The 16,453-nt window shown below is 44.5% G+C and overlaps 1 protein-coding gene across 3 annotated transcripts in view; it reads left to right on the forward strand.

Moving 5' to 3' along the window:
* Nucleotides 1-16,453, forward strand: part of LOC124041168 (spectrin beta chain, non-erythrocytic 1-like) — a 126,234-nt gene that overhangs the window by 51,559 nt on the left and 58,222 nt on the right. For all 3 annotated transcript variants that reach the window (XM_046358418.1, XM_046358419.1, XM_046358417.1), the window contains one exon: nucleotides 16,028-16,179. In XM_046358418.1, coding sequence (XP_046214374.1) covers nucleotides 16,028-16,179 — 152 coding nt within the window. The remainder of the gene's footprint in view (nucleotides 1-16,027; nucleotides 16,180-16,453) is intronic.

Here is a 16,453-nt window from a genome sequence, read left to right on the forward strand (position 1 = left end):
CCACATTGCTTGTAGTATTGGTCACTCTGAGAATTGTGCCGCATTCCCTGTGAACAGCATTATGTGTTATTTAACTACATCAGAAGGCTTGTCTTACTCTTTTAGCTAGTACGTTATTCTGTCTTTGATCAAACACACAGCTTTAGATGCTATATTGGACAGTAATTTGTGGACTTAAGCTAATCATACGCTGCATTCTCAGTCATATCTATTGCCCTAGGCTCTTCTCTGAATGACTGAATAGTCATCTAGAAGCCAGCTGCAAAAATTATGAACAAAGTTCACTCACAGATGTGGTTATGGAAGAGTTTACAAGAAAGCCTCTATACATTCTTTCATTTTTCAACTGGAATCCTGAGTATCAATTGAGTAGTAAACTAACAGGAATGATATTTCCCTTGAGGCCACACAGCTCTCGCTGTAAATCTCCTCTTAGCTCTGTACTAATACAGGGAAGGGAGACTGCAGTACTGCTCGACCAGCCGTGACGTACAAACCTGACCGGAAAATGCTGTCTTATTTGTTGATTGGTGGCTGTTTTTATGGTTAATGCTATCTGGGATCCTTTGGACTTGCGTAGGGACATCCTAAGGATCCCAGATAGCAAGGACCCAATTTTTATTTTCCTGTTAAGTAAATTAGGGCCCTGTTTGTCGGTCTGTTCGACAGTGTCCCAGCTATGATGTGTGGGCCCAGAAGAAATGGCTTTGACACTGTGGCAGCCTTGTTTGTCCTTCAACTGCTCTGTCTCGCTGGTATTTGGTGTGCACCCTGCAGGAAGTTGACAAATGACAGATTTATTAGGGGAAACACTGTAGCCTACATTAGAGGCAGGCCGGGATAAAACATTTGAAAAGATTTCCCCAGGGGTGTGTGGTTGTATACTTGGTTTAGATGCAGGGGGGTGTGGTTGTATACTTGGTTTAGATGCAGGGGGGTGTGGTTGTATACTTGGTTTAGATGCAGGGGGTGTACAGCTGTGTCTTGTAAAACAGCACTCCCTAGCTGGACAAGCAGGGTTGTGTAAATCGGTAAGTATAAACTAAAGTAATCTGAAACCTTCCATCTATCCTGTCATTTGCACAGCTATCGTTAACAGGACAGTGCCACAGAGTATTCCCAATTGAATACACTTAAGGTGTCCGCATTTAATAAAATATATATACACTCACCTTTATTTATCCAGGTAGGCCAGTTGAGAACAAGTTCTCATTTACAACTGTGACCTGGCCAAGATAAAGCAAAGCAGTGCGACAAACAACAACACAGAGTTACACATAAACAAACGTACAGTCAATAACACAATAGAAAATTCTATGTACAGTGTGCAAATGTAGGAGAGTAGGGAGGTAGGGCAATAAATGGGCCATAGAGGTGAAATAATTACAATTTAGCAATTAAACTGGAGTAACAGATGTGCAAGTATAGATACTGTGGTGCAAGAGGATAAGTAACTATGAGCAGGTAGTTGGGTGTGATATTTACAGATCGGCTGTGTACAGGTATAGTGATCGGTAAGCTGCTCTCACAGCTGATGCTTGAAGTTAGAGGGAGATAAGTCTCCAGCTTCAGTTTATTTTATTTTTTCTCCAATTCGTTCCAGTCATTGGCAGCAGAGAACTGGAAAGAAATGCGGCCAAAGGAAGTGTTGGCTTTGGGGATGACCAGTGAAATATACCTGCTGGAGCGCTTGCTATGGGTGGGTGTTGCTATGGTGACCCGTGAGCTGAGGTAAGGCGGAGCTAGTGGGTTTGGCGACGAATATGTAGTGCGGGCCGGCCAACGAGAGCATACAGGTTGCAGTGGTGGATAGAAAATGGGACTTTGTTGACAAAACGTATGACACTATGATAGACTACATCCAGTTTGCTGAGTAGAGTGTTGGAGGCTATTTTGTAAATTAGATCGGTAGGATAGTCAGGTTTACGAGGGTATATTTGGCAGCATGAGTTAAGGAGGCTTTGTTGCCAAATAGGAAGCCAATTCTAGATTTAATTTTGGGTTGGAGATTCTTAATGTGAGTCTGGAAGTAGAGTTTAGTCTAACCAGACACCTAGGTAGTTGTCAACATATTTTAAGTCGGAACCTTCCAGAGTAGTGATGCTAATCGGGCGGGAGGGTGCGGGCAGCAATCGGTTGAAGAGCATGCACTTAGTTTTACTAGCAGCTGGTGGCCACGAAGGAATGTTGTATTGCATTGAAACTCGTTTGGAGATTTGTTAGCACTGTGTCCAAAGAATGGCCCGAAGTATACAGAATGGTGTCTGCTTGGAGGTGGATCAGAGAATCACCAGCAGCAAGAACGACATCATTGATATACGCAGAGAAAAGAGTTGGCATGAGAATTGAACCCTGTGGCACCCCCAGAGACTGCCAGAGGTCCGAACAGGCCCTCCGATTTGACGCACTGAACTGTCTGAGATAGTTGGTGAACCAGATGAGGCAGTCATTTGAGAAGCCAAGGCTATTGACTCTGCCGCTAAGAATGCGGTGATTGACAGAGCCGATAGCCTTGGCCAGGTCGATGAAGACTGCCGCGCAGTACTGTCTTGTATTGATGGCTGTTATGATATCGTTTAGGACCTTGAGCGTGGCTGAGGTGCATCCATGACCAGCTTGGAAACCAGATTGCATAGTGAAGGTACAGTGGGATTCAAAGTGGTCGGTGATCTGTTAACTTGGCTTTCGAAGATTTTAGAAAGACAGGACAGATACTCTAGACCCAAACGGTTATAGACCTGTCTCCCACATTGAAGAGGGGGATGACCGCGGCAGCTTTACAAACTTTGGGGATCTCCGATGATACGAAAGAGGTTGAACAGGCTAGTAATGGGTGTTGCAACAATTTCAGCTGATAATTTTAGAGGGTCTAGATTTGTAGGGATCCAGACTTTTCAGCTCTTTCAGAACATCAGCTGTCTGGATTTGGGTGATGGAGAAGCTGGAGGGGGGGGCTTGGGAAAGTTGCTGCAGGGAGTGTTGAGCTGTTGGCCGGGGTAGGGGTCGTCGGGTGGAAGCATGGCCAGCCGTGGAAAAACGCTTATTGAAATTCTTGATGATCGTAGATCTATCGGTGGTGAGTGTTTCCTAGCCTCAGTGCTGTGGGCAGCTGGGAGGAGGTGCTCTTATTCCCCATGGACTTTAGGATACAGATCCTTTAGTGTCCCGCATGCTTCCTAGACGAAACAACTGGGTTTAGTATATGCCCCTTCGTCTGTTGGTCAACAGTAGGAATTGTTCAAAAGATACGACTAGTATTCATGCACATTTTTTAATTGAAGAATACGCCACCAAACATCTTAGTTAATGTAAAATTGCAGGTCTAAGATCTCTTTGGCAAAAATGTCAAAACTAATGACAGATTTCTTGAGTTAGCTTCGATTAATTCAGACTATTTGGAAGAAATGTATGCTGGCTATGGCGTCTCAAAATTGACATGGTACTATTGCCAGTTCTAGTTTTTCAGCCAAGCTCTCTTAAGGGAGCATGCGAGTACACTCATCTGGTTGTAAAGTTAATGTCTTATGTAGACTTTTGGTAGCTGAGCAGTTGTATGACCTGCTGTCAACATCTCTTCCAATTACCATCCCTGACACCACGTGGTTTTTGTTGAATGTCTCAACGTAACTCGATGTTTATTTTGGTATACCGTCTGTGTATTTTGATGAATTGTCTCCAGGACAAAGTCCCACTTCCACCCAACCAGATGCAGATATAATTAAACCACAGTTTGCTAACAATCTGGGACGTGGCGCTGGGGTGCTGCGTCACAAACAGGGTGATGTTGTTAAACTGCTGCTAGCTTCATTTACCACCGCTGCCACCCCTCTTCATTCCTCTGTTCATCCTTTTACCCTTCCCTCTCACCATCATCCTTCTCTCATGCGAGATCAGGGGTGTCAAACTCATTTGGCCCCGTGGGCTGCATTCGGTCTTCAATGAGTTCCAGAGGGCCTCACCCAAAATGTGCAGAAAATGGTCCTCTATCCATCCTTATATTATTATACTATTTTCGATGTTCCCGGACTATCTAGCTTTCATGCCGGTGATTATTAGCTAGCTGGACACAGTTCAGAAACTATATGAATGTAGGTCCATTATCATTGAAACAATTTTCTTTTATTCTCAAACCACCCGCGGAACGGATTGGATGCCCTCGCGGCCGTGTATTTGACACCACTGCTCTAGATTCTAGATGAATGGGACACTAATAGGCTATGGTACTCTTTGCCCCAGGATTACGGTGGTAGCATGCCTAGAGAAAGTTCATCCTAGGATACAGATCCTGATTTTGCCAGCTCATTTAATAGGTATTGGCATCATTATTCAGGAAAGGTCATAAAGGCATATAACATTTGGCTGCAGTAGCCTACAGACTGCTGTTAAATGAAACAATGCAGTGTTGATTAGCTCTGTATTCTGGTGAGTGAGACACAATGTGACAGTGTTTTCCTGTGACTGGGTTAGCCGGCGGTCACCGATGGCCTGGCTGTCCCCTAACAAACCGCGGCAGAGAGCTGCCCCAGGCGTCAGTATCATTGGACAGACAGGCAGAAGGTCGTTCCGCCAGAGAGAGAAAGACTTATGTTTCTGGAAAAAGGGGAAATGTAATTTGTTCAGTTTTTTTGACACATGGTCTGTACCGTACATTCCCTTCTCTCATTGTGTCAGGTTTCTCAGCATCAGAGATACTGTGGGCAGAACATGAGAGGAGATCTAGGAGAGCTAGATTTTCTGGCACAGTCTCAGCAATGTGGCCACCCCCCAGCCATGCCAGAGGCAGCTTTTGTTTATTTTTATTATTATTATTATTATTATTATTATTAGCCCCACACACACACAAGCAGTGTGTTAAAGCCACTCTGTAAATAGCCCCTGCTGTTGGTTCAGCATCATTGATAAGCCACAGAGTATTTTAAGAGTCCTCCTGATGTTGAGACTTGGGAGTTTTGACTATCTAGCAGAAGGAATTCCTTTGTAGCCAATCAGCACCGTGGGCTAGCCTTTTCTGTTACTGCCTCTACAAACAGGCTTATACAATAAGTATTTTATGATTTTAATTTCATTTTATAGGGTAAGCAAGCAATTGCATTAGGCTAAAATAGAATTGTTCCATCTCATTCCCAGAGGCCTGGTCTGTGTTCTTTCGATTTTCAGTTACAGCTTTTTAGACTTTTGGCGACCAACGACATTTTCCATTTTCTCCCACTGCAGTTTCTTTCCCTTCTTAGCTCACTGACTTTACTTTAAAAACTTTCACACTTCTCTGCATCACTAATGTAACAGCTCATCTTGGCTGTGTAACCTCCTCCCTCTGAAAATCTCCTTAGTTGTGCTCCACTGAGCTCTGAGAGCAGGAAGTAAGTCCTCGTATGACCAGGTGGACTCTGCTAAATGTCCCTGTGATTAAATATTTGGCTCAGATTACTGGTTTTTCGAGTCATCACCAGCCGGGAACCCTAACCCACCAAACGTATCCAAACTCATCCAGTGTCCCTGAAAGACGTGTCATTTAACAGAGACCTGTTTTGTCTGCATTGTCTCTTCGTTTGACACCTGTTTGGAATTGGGGACCTTGGACTTGGATGTCCTTTTCCGTAGTTAATAACCTCAGCTCATTTTGGATCTGTTTCACAGTGATTTGACATTATTCACTCACCTGAGGCCCTGCAGAGGCCTCTTTTTTTACTTTCTGTGTCTGTGCGACTGCACATACACATTCCACAACCATTTACTGAGGAACCAGAGAACTGTGACAATATCCATCTGTCATTTTGTCTTTTATTTCTCTTTCCTAGTCCTTTTGCTCTGGTACCTATGGCCACATCTTTTCCAGGCAGGGCTCTAAAGTGCACACATTTTGGTCACATATGCTAACAAATATTTTGCTGTGCGACCAGTAGTTTTATTTTGGGAGCACTGTGTGATAAGGCTTTGCTATACAGTTGTTTTCGAAGGGCCCTTGAGAAACAAGTGTGTTCAGATTCATTAGATTCATGGTTGCACCATTACTACAGCCAAAACGGCTTGCTTCTAGACCAACCAGATTAAAAGATGTGACCTATTTATTATTGGCACAACATTTGTATCTTCCTATAGTGGTCGCTGGGACCGCATTTTACATTCATTTACCACATGGGCGGTTCTAAAACTACTTGCCCTTGAGAAACAAGTGTTTTGTTTACACTTTGTTCAGTCACATTACCTCATTTGCTAGCTAACAACCTGGTAACTTTACCAGTATATCCAAACATTTGTGGACACGGAAAGAAGGGAAAAGGGGGGGGGGCTAGTCAATTGTACAACTGAATGCATTCAACTGAAATGTGTCTTCAGCAGAAAGGAAACGTGATAGCTTCTTTGGGAGATCAATGATCATGGCAAAGAATGAATGACCGATCTCTTGTACCTTATCACAAACCTGAGGTTTCTAAAGAGACCTTGTACAGTTTTCAATATAATGCATCTCAATTGCAATATTGTGCTTTTACACAATGTAGAAACTTAATATTCCACAACTGGCTTTGTAATTTCGATGACTGGTAATATCCAGATTTTTGCTTTTATAATATAATAAACTGTCTTTACAGTGTTACAGCACATGTGCTTCAAAAGTTTCTAGAATTCATATAGATACAATATAGGCTGCATCTTAATAAATTCAAAACATCTTATTTTCTGGTGCTCATAAACTTCATGTGGTGCGCCTAACTTTCTAAAGTTGGGAGCAACAGCATTTTAAAAAATGTAGAGCCCTGCTTCCAGGCCTGATAGTTTGACTTTGATTGCTATTGCTATTCATTGTTTCCCCTATATTAATTTCAACCTGGACTCAGGGGTAGGTGTAAACATAGTAGATAAATTCGGGACCCTCAAATGAGTATATGTATTAATTTGTGGATGTTAATCATCCATTTCGTATGATGTATTACAATTTGGATGATATGTTGCGCAGTACAATTTGGATGATATGTTACGCAGTACAATTTGGATGATATGTTGCGCAGTACAATCCGTACGATATGTTGCGCAGTACGATATGTTGCGCAGTACAATCCGTACGATATGTTGCGCAGTACAATCCGTACGATATGTTGCGCAGTACAATCCGTACGATATGTTGCGCAGTACAATCCGTACGATATGTTGCGCAGTACGATCCGTACGATATGTTGCGCAGTACGATCCGTACGACATGTTGCGCAGTACGATCCGTACGACATGTTGCGCAGTACGATCCGTACGACATGTTGCGCAGTACGATCCGTACGACATGTTGCGCGAGTACGATCCGTGCGACATGTTGCGCAGTACGATCCGTGCGACATGTTGCGCGAGTGCGATCCGTGCGACATGTTGCGCAGTACGATCCGTGCGACATGTTGCGCAGTACGATCCGTGCGACATGTTGCGCGAGTGCGATCCGTGCGACATGTTGCGCAGTACGATCCGTACGACATGTTGCGCAGTACGATCCGTACGACATGTTGCGCAGTACGATCCGTACGACATGTTGCGCAGTACGATCCGTACGACATGTTGCGCAGTACGATCCGTACGACATGTTGCGCAGTACGATCCGTACGACATGTTGCGCAGTGCGATCCGTGCGACATGTTGCGCAGTACGATCCGTACGACATGTTGCGCAGTACGATCCGTACGACATGTTGCGCAGTACGATCCGTACGACATGTTGCGCAGTACGATCCGTACGACATGTTGCGCAGTACGATCCGTACGACATGTTGCGCAGTACGATCCGTACGACATGTTGCGCAGTACGATCCGTACGACATGTTGCGCAGTACGATCCGTACGACATGTTGCGCAGTACGATCCGTACGACATGTTGCGCAGTACGACATGTTGCGCAGTACGATAAATTGTGAATTTAAGAATTCCAATTTCTTGTGGCTAAAGTTAGCTTTGTGGCGCCCACCCAATGACCCCGTTTTTGCCTTCAGTAACCTTCTGCCTTATGTAACCATAACAAATGTAAATGATTGACTAATTAGTGTCATGGATTTTCATTTACTACGTTACATCTAGTGGGAGTCATGGCTATTCATTGTTGCCACTATTAATCATTGTCTTCTCCCCCCCCCCCCCCCCCCCCACTGCCTGTCAACAGTCACATGCAATAAAACAACTAGTCTTGGCATACTAATATGAGGATTTAGCATGTCACCTTTTAGGTATTTTTCAGTAGATTTCATGTAAGTAGTTGACATTGCGCACACAGTTCTATGATCAGGATGCCGTACAGAGTGGTTGTCCCCAGATTGGTCTGGTCAGCAGTCCTGATAGTTTGGTAGACCTGTGGTTTGTGGGTCTGTGATTGTGGCCTGTGACTGCTTGTTGTGATTGTGGGCGGAGGGGATTACGGTTTGTACTCTGCAGGGCCAGAGCTCTGCTGCAGGTTGAGATGAGTTCTTGTGCGTGTGTGTGCACACTTGAGCTTGTGTGTGTGTGTGTGTGTGTGTGTGTGCCTGAGCATGTGCAACCATACGTGTGTATATATGTACATCTGTTGAGCGACGGTTTCCCCTTCCTGTGTTCTGTTCTGGGCCAGATGCTCTGCCCTGCAGGAAACCCTGTTTACAGACACTCGACATGTCTAGCTCCACCCATATTCTCCATCTGTCTCCATCTCAGCTTCATTAAGAACACACATTTATTTGAGATGTATGCCCTTTTGTACTGCAGCTGATTGTGTCAATGTGTAATTACAACCTTGCCCGGCACACAGGGTCATGTGTCACACAGCAAAATGTGTAATGTGAATGAACTATTTTACTTTGTTCTGTTATTGAAGTTACCTTTGTTTCTGGTCCTTAACTTTTATTTGGAATATTATGTGATGCTAAGCTTATCTAGCCTCTTCCTGATTTCCAAAGCCTTTTTCCTGATTCACAAAGTCATGACTAGCCAAACCTAACATGGCAGGCGTAAAAGAGAAATCCTGAGCAGAGTTCCCACATCCGGTTTTCAGCAGAAAAGGAAGCCAAGTTGAATTAGCTATATCCCTGAACCGAATGCATCCGGTTGTTGGAAACTCCGCTAAGCCTATGAATAGCCTAGTCTCTTGTAAACAGACTACATAAATTGTACTGTAGATCTGTCACAGTACAAATGGAGTTCAGCAGCGTTGTGGTGCTTGGCTTTGTCGTCACTGGTTATTTGGACAATTTCGCAGTGTATCTTTTGAATTTCAGAAGGGGAGGGGACCTTTGGTCGATTGTTTTTTTTTTTTTAAGGCAGCTCCTCGGTTATCTCTGATTCAGAGGGGTTGGGTTAAATGTGGAAGACAAATGACGGTTGAATGCATTCAGTTGTGCAACTGACTAGATTTTAAATCTCTTCTGTTAACATGTATGGTCCCAGAACTTAACTGAGCGTCTGACCCAATTATGCAAGCCTTTAGTTCTGGGTTAACCAGCCTCACCACACACAGCCATGATCTAACCATGCAGCATAGTGTCCCAGTGAAGGAGCTGAATGTTAGTTAGCTCGTTAGCCCAGTCGGTGATAAGGCCTGATTCAGTCAGATGCTGCTTTGCATGTCATGGTGGAGAACACTGGCTGCATTGTCTCTGCTGCTCTGACTGGCCCCACACAGCTCCCTCCGTCTCCCTGCCTCTGACTGGGCCTCCACAATGGGACACACTGCTCCCTCTGTCTCTCTGCCTCTGCACTGCTCGCTGGGCACTGCGACTCATGAAAGCCACGAGGACCTGCGGCACTATCTACTGTATTATCTCTGGGACCAGGCTGTCAGGCCGTTGGACAGTCCTGTGAAGACGTAGCCTAGATGGAGCTGTTTGGCACCAGGGTTTAACCTACATGCTATCACAGTCTGCTGCTGCTTTATTAGCAGTCTGGTCACGCTGTGATGTCACAACGTCCTCTGAGCTAATGGCTGGCCTGGAGCTGGAGGGGAGAGTGCATTAGTGCACATTGTTAACAGGTGTCGTTTCTTAGTCTGCGAGAAGGAGACTCACCCTGATGGAGGGAGGTTGTGAAACTTCCTCTCAAAGCCAGATTTCCATGGCAACAGGCTTGGAGTTCATATGAGGAATAGCCTGCGACGTTGTGTGTGTGTGATGCAGCAGGTATGGGCTGACCGGTGTGGCTGGTTCTCTTGGCCCAGTGACTGATGGTTATGGCCTCTGCAGTAGGGTGAGAAGCTAGACCACCCGTCCTGCATGGGAACACTAAATTAGAACAACCCTGTGAGAACATGACCAACTAACAGAAAATGGCATGTACAGTAGGCCTACAGTATGAGGCACAGCTAGCTCACATTAGACCAGCGTGTATATGTAAAATCAAATCACATTTTATTGGTCACATACACATATTTAGCACATGTTCTTGCGGGTGTAGCGCAATGCTTGTGTTCCTAGCTCCAACTGTACAGTAGTACCTAACAATTCACAACAATACAGACAAATCCAAAGTAAAAGAATGGAGTTAAGAAATATACGGTACCAGTCAAGTTTTGAAACACCTACTCCAGTGTTTTTCAGTATTTGCACTATTATTCTACAATGTATAAAATAGTAAAGACATTAAAACCATGAACAGGATAATGAGCCAACACACCTCCAGGCTGTGTAAGGGCTATTTGACCAAGGAGGGTGATGGAGTGCTGCAGGAGATGACCTGGCCTCCACAATCATCTGACCTCAACCCGTTTGGGATAAGTTGGATCGCAGAGTGAAGGAAAAGCAGCCAACAAGTGCTCAGGAAATATTGGAACTCCTTCAAGACTGTTGGAAAAGCATTCCAGGTGAAGCTGGTTGAGAGAATGCCAAGTGTGTAAAGCTATCAAAGCAAAGGATGGATACTTTGAAGAATCTCAAATTGATTTAACACTTTTGGTTACTACATGATTCCGTTTGTGTTATTTCATAGTGTTTGTCTAAACTGTTATTCTACAGTGTAGAAAATAGTTTAAAAAATAAAGAAACCCTTGAATGAGTAGGTGTGTACAAACGTTTTACTGGTACTGTATAAACATTAGGATGAGTAATGTCGCAGTGGCATTGACTGAAATACAGTATATACATGAGCTAAGCAGTAAGAACACATTTGTTAGTGGCCACGGATTCCATGTCTTTGTATATAGGGCAGCGGCCTCTAGTGCAAGGTTGAGTAACCAGGTGGTAGCAGGCTAGTGATGGCTATTGAACAGTCTGATGGCCTTGAGATAGAAGCTGTTTTTCAGTCTCTAGGTCCCAGCTGTGATGCACCTGTACTGACCTCGCCTTCTGGATGGTAGCGGGGTGAACAGGCCGTGGTTCGGGTGGTTGTCCTTTGGCCTTCCTGTGACATTGGGTACTGTAGGTGTCCTGGAGGGCAGGCAAAGCGCACCACTCTCTGGAGACTCATACGGTTGCGGACGATGCAGTTACCTTATTAGGCGGCGATACAGCCCGACAGGATTCTCTTAATTGTGCAACTGTAAACATTTGTGAGGGTCTTAATTAAGAGCTAAGCCAAATTTCTTCAGCCTCCTGAGGTTGACGAGACGATGCTATTGCTCCTTCGCCACACTGTCTGTGTGGGTGGACCCTTTCAGATGGTCGGTGATGTGTATGCCGAGGAACCTCAAGCTTTTCACCTTCTCCACTGCGTTCCTGTCAATGTGGATAGGGGCGCGTGCTCCCTCTGCTGTTTCCCGAAGTACACGATCATCTCCTTCGTTTTGTTGACGTTGAGGGCGTGGTTATTTTCCAGGCACCACTCCGTCAGGGCCCTCACCTCCTCCCTACAGGTTGTCTAGTCATTGTTGGTAATCAGGCCTAAAACTGTTGTCTGTAGACTTGATGATTTGAGTTGGAGGCATGCGTGGCCACGCAGTCATGGGTGATCAGGGGGTACAGGAGGGGGCTGAGCACACGCCCATGTGTTGAGGATCGGCGAAGTGGAGGTGTTTCCTACCTTCACCACATGGAAGTCGGCCTGTCAGGAAGTCCAAAACAGAGTTGCACAGGCCAGGGTTCAGACCCAGGCCCCTGAGTTTAATGAGGATGCTTAGAGGGTACTATGGTATTGAAGGCTGAGCTGTAGTCAATGAATAGCATTCTTACATAAGTATTCCTCTTGTCCAGATGGGATAGGGCAGTGCGATGGCGATTGCATAGTCTGTGGATCGATTGGGGTGGTATGCATATTGAAGTGGATCTAGGGTGTCTGGTAAGGTAGAGGTTATATGATCCTTAACTAACCTCTCAAAGCATTTCATGATGACCGACGTGTGTGCTACGGGGCAATAGTCATTTAGTTCAGTTCTTTGCTTTCTTGGGTAGAGGAATAATGGTTGACATTTTGAAGCATGTGGGAACAGACTGGGATAGGAGAGATTGAATATGTCCGTAAACACTCAGACAGCGGGTCAGCACATGCTCTGACGATGCGGCTAGGGATGCCGTCCGGGCCGGTAGCCTTGAGGGCTTAAATGTCTTACGTCGGCCATGGAGAACGAGAGCCCACAGTCCTTGGGAGCGAGTCGTGTCGGTGGCGCTGTATTATCCAAATCGGGAAAATGTGTTTTGCTTTTCTGGGAGCAAGACGTCGGTATCCGACGTGGCTGGTTTTCCCTTTGTAATCCGTGATTGTCAGTAGACCCTGCTACATACGTCTCGTGTCTGAGCTTTTGAATTGCGACTCCGCTTTGTCTCTGTACTTAGGTTTTGCCTGTTTGATTGCCTTTGAGAGGGAATAACTATGCTATTTCTATTCAACCATATCCCAGTCACTTTGCAATGGTTAAATGCGGTGGTTCGCTCTTTCAGTTTTGTGCGACTGCTGCTATCTATCCACGGTTTCTTATATACACTGTCAGTGTATACATTGATGTTATTCTTAGAGGCTACCCAGAATATATCACAGTCTGCATGATCAAAACAATCTTGAAGCATGGATTTCGATTGGTCAGACCAGCGTTGAATAGACCTTAGCACGGGTACTTCCTGTTTGAGTTTCTGCCTATAGGAAGGGAGGAGCAAAATGGAGTCATGATCTGATTTGCCGAAGGGAGGGCAGGGGCGGGCCTTGTAGGCATCCCAGAAGTTGGAGTAGAAGTGGTTGAGTGTTTTAGCAGTGCGAATACTACAGTCAATGTGTTGGTAGAACTTTGGTAGCGTTTTCCTCAAATTTGCATTGTTAAAATCCCCAGCTACAATAAATGTGGCATCAGGATATGTGGTTTCCAGTTTGCACAAAGTCCAGTGTAGTTCCTTGAGGGCCATTGTGGTATCAGTTTAACGGGGAATTACTGTAGGAGCTAATACTGTCGGCAGTGAGGTATTCTACGTCGGGTGAACAAAAGGACTGGAGTTTCTGTACGCTATCTCAATCACGCCATGAGTAGTTAATCATGAAATATACACCCCGCCTTTCTTCTTCCCGGAGAGTTCTTTATTCCTGTCTGCACAATGCACTGAGAACCCAGCTGGCTGTTTGGACGGGGTCAGTAGATCCGGAGAGAGCCGCGATTCCGTGAAACCGAGTATGTTAGTCCCTAATGTTTCTATGGAAGGATATCCTCGCCCTGAGCTTGTCTACTTTATTGTCCAGAGACTGAACATTAGCAAGTAATATACTTTGAAGCGGTGGATGGTGTGCACGCCTCCTGAGTCTGACTAGAAGTCCACTCCGAATAAGTCTTCTCCGCCGGCGGCGTCTTGGAGCAGCCTCTGGGATAAGTTAAATTGCCCTGGGTGGTACAAACAAAAGATCCAATTCGGGAAAGTTTTATTCCTGGACGTAATGCTGGTGAGTTACAGCCGCTCTGTCAAAGTTTTTTTCCGTCTATGTAATAACACACTTTCTGGAATAATAATTTTAGAAATTGAACACAAGAAAATACTGCAAAGCTGCTTAGGAGCTAGAAGCAAATCAAATTGTATTGGTCACATACGCATGGTTAGCAGATGTTAATGCGAGTAGTGAAATGCTTGTGCTTCTAGTTCCGACCATCTAACAAGTAATCTAACAAAGCAAAGCTGCTATGTCGGCGCAATCTTGCTGTGTCACTTAGTCTTCTGCACATATTGTAGGCGGTCTGGCATTTACACTGAACAAAAAATATAAACGCAACATGTAGTGTTGGTTCCATGTTTCATGAGCTGAAAGTAAAGATCCCATAAAATGTATATACGCACAAAAAGCAGATTTCTCTGAAATGTTGGGCACAAATTTGTTTACATCCTTGTTAGTGAGCATTTCTCCTTTGCCAAGGAAATCCATCCACCTGACCGGGGTTTCATATCAAGAAGCTGATCAAACCGCATGATCATTACACAGGTGCACCTTGTGCATGGGACAATAAGGCCATTAAGTTTTGTCACACAACACAATGCCACAGATGTGTTGAGGGAGTGTGCAATTGGCATGCTGACTGCAGGAATGTCAACTAAAACTGTTGCCAGATAATTTTAAGTTAATTTCTCCTACATGAGCCACCTCCAATATTAGAAAATTTGGCAGTACGTCCAACCAGCCTCAACCGCGGACCGCTTTTATGGCGTTGTGTGGGCAAGCGGTTTGCTGATGTCAATGTTATGAACAGAGTGCACCATGGTGGCAGTGGGGTTATGGTATAGGCAGGCATAAGATACGGACAACGAAAACAATTGCATTTGGTTGATGGCAATTAAATGTACAGATACCGTGACGAGATCTTGAGACTCATTGTTGTGCCATGTTTCAATATGATAATACACAGCCCCATCTGTAGGACCTAACACATTTATTACAATTGACTGATTTCCTTATGTAAAGTCATTGAAATTGTTGCATGTTTTTATATTTTTGTTCAGTATATGTTAGGATATTGTCATCCTGTGAGAATAGCACCAGCTATGCTAACAACATTTAGTTTGCACAAACAAGACGGCTATTTAAAGATGGCCTAAACGAATAATTATTGAAGTATGTTATGAAAATTGCAATTGGCTCAGAACAGGACATCACAGCTGGCCCTTGGATGTACACAGAGCTAATATTAATACTATGCATGTCAATCTCTCCTGCCTCAAAGTGGAGGGGAGAGACTTCATCACTGCTTGTATTTATGAGAGGTATTGACATGTTGAATGCAAGGAGCTGTCTGTTTGAACTACTGGCGCACAGCTCATACTCATGCATATCCCACAAGACATGCAACGAGGTCTTTTCACAGTCCCCAAGTCCAGAGCAGACTATGGGAGGTGCACGGTACTACATAGAGCCATGACTACATAGAACTCTATTCCACATCAAGTAACGGATGCAAGTATAATTGGATTAAAAAAAACATAAATACACCTCATGGAACAGCAGGGACTGTGAAGCAACACAAACATGGGCACAGACACACAAGCACACACACACAAGATAACATACACAGGTACATGGATTTTGTTCTGTAGATATGTGGTAGAGTAGGGGCCCGAGGGCACACAGTGTGTTGTGAATGTATTGGAATGTTTTTAAAATTGTCTAAACTGCCTTAATTTTGCTGGACCCTAAGGAAGAGTAGCTGGTGCATTGACAGCAGCTAATGGGGAACGATAAATACAAATATTTACTTAACACTTACCTAGCCTGTGAAATGTTAATATTTACAGTACTTGTCCGTCTTTCTGTGAAAACTGGCTACTTTGTACCTCTTCGACATAGGAAGCTACACCCTACACCGTTATTCCAAGAACAGTGACGACCTTGGTGTAGGTGTTCATCAAAAGACGAACGGTAGCAAAGGCCCACAGCCAGTCAAACAACCGGGGACACCTGGCATAAACAGGAAGAATGAGAGGAACACGCTGTTTCTGTCGAGAGGCCTGCAAACCCTCACGTTCTACTCTGTTAGCCGCACACCTGGAGTCTTTAGCTTTGTAATCTAGATTGTGTGTGACAGACTACAGAAGAGCACACGTCGGTTGAACTGTAAACTACCCCCAGGTGATAACCTGGTTAATATGATAGAACTCAGAATTGAAACTAACCCCTTGATCACAATCTGCTCCTTCTTGTAGATGAGCGCGAGGCGGTGCAGAAGAAGACCTTCACCAAGTGGGTCAACTCCCACCTAGCCAGAGTGTCCTGCAGGATCACTGACCTCTATATGGACCTGAGGGATGGACGTATGCTCATCAAACTACTGGAGGTCCTCTCTGGGGAGAGACTGGTACGTTAGACAGTCGAACTGATTTCCCAGTCACACAGAGTAATAATTCACCTTAAAAATTGAATTTCTTATTGTCAAAATTATTTCACTTTAGGATTGCTGTTCCAAACGATTCCTCCATGATTCTACCCTATATGCATACATTCGGCCCATGCATAGCTAATATGTTTCACTGATTTAAAATAATAATAATAATAATTCAGGGCACACGTACAGTGCATTTGGAAAGTATTCAGACCGCTTTTTCTACATTTTGCTATGTTACAGCCTTATT

The sequence above is a fragment of the Oncorhynchus gorbuscha genome, linkage group LG08, assembly GCF_021184085.1.
Source record: "Oncorhynchus gorbuscha isolate QuinsamMale2020 ecotype Even-year linkage group LG08, OgorEven_v1.0, whole genome shotgun sequence".
In the NCBI taxonomy this organism is placed as follows: Eukaryota; Metazoa; Chordata; class Actinopteri; order Salmoniformes; family Salmonidae; genus Oncorhynchus; species Oncorhynchus gorbuscha.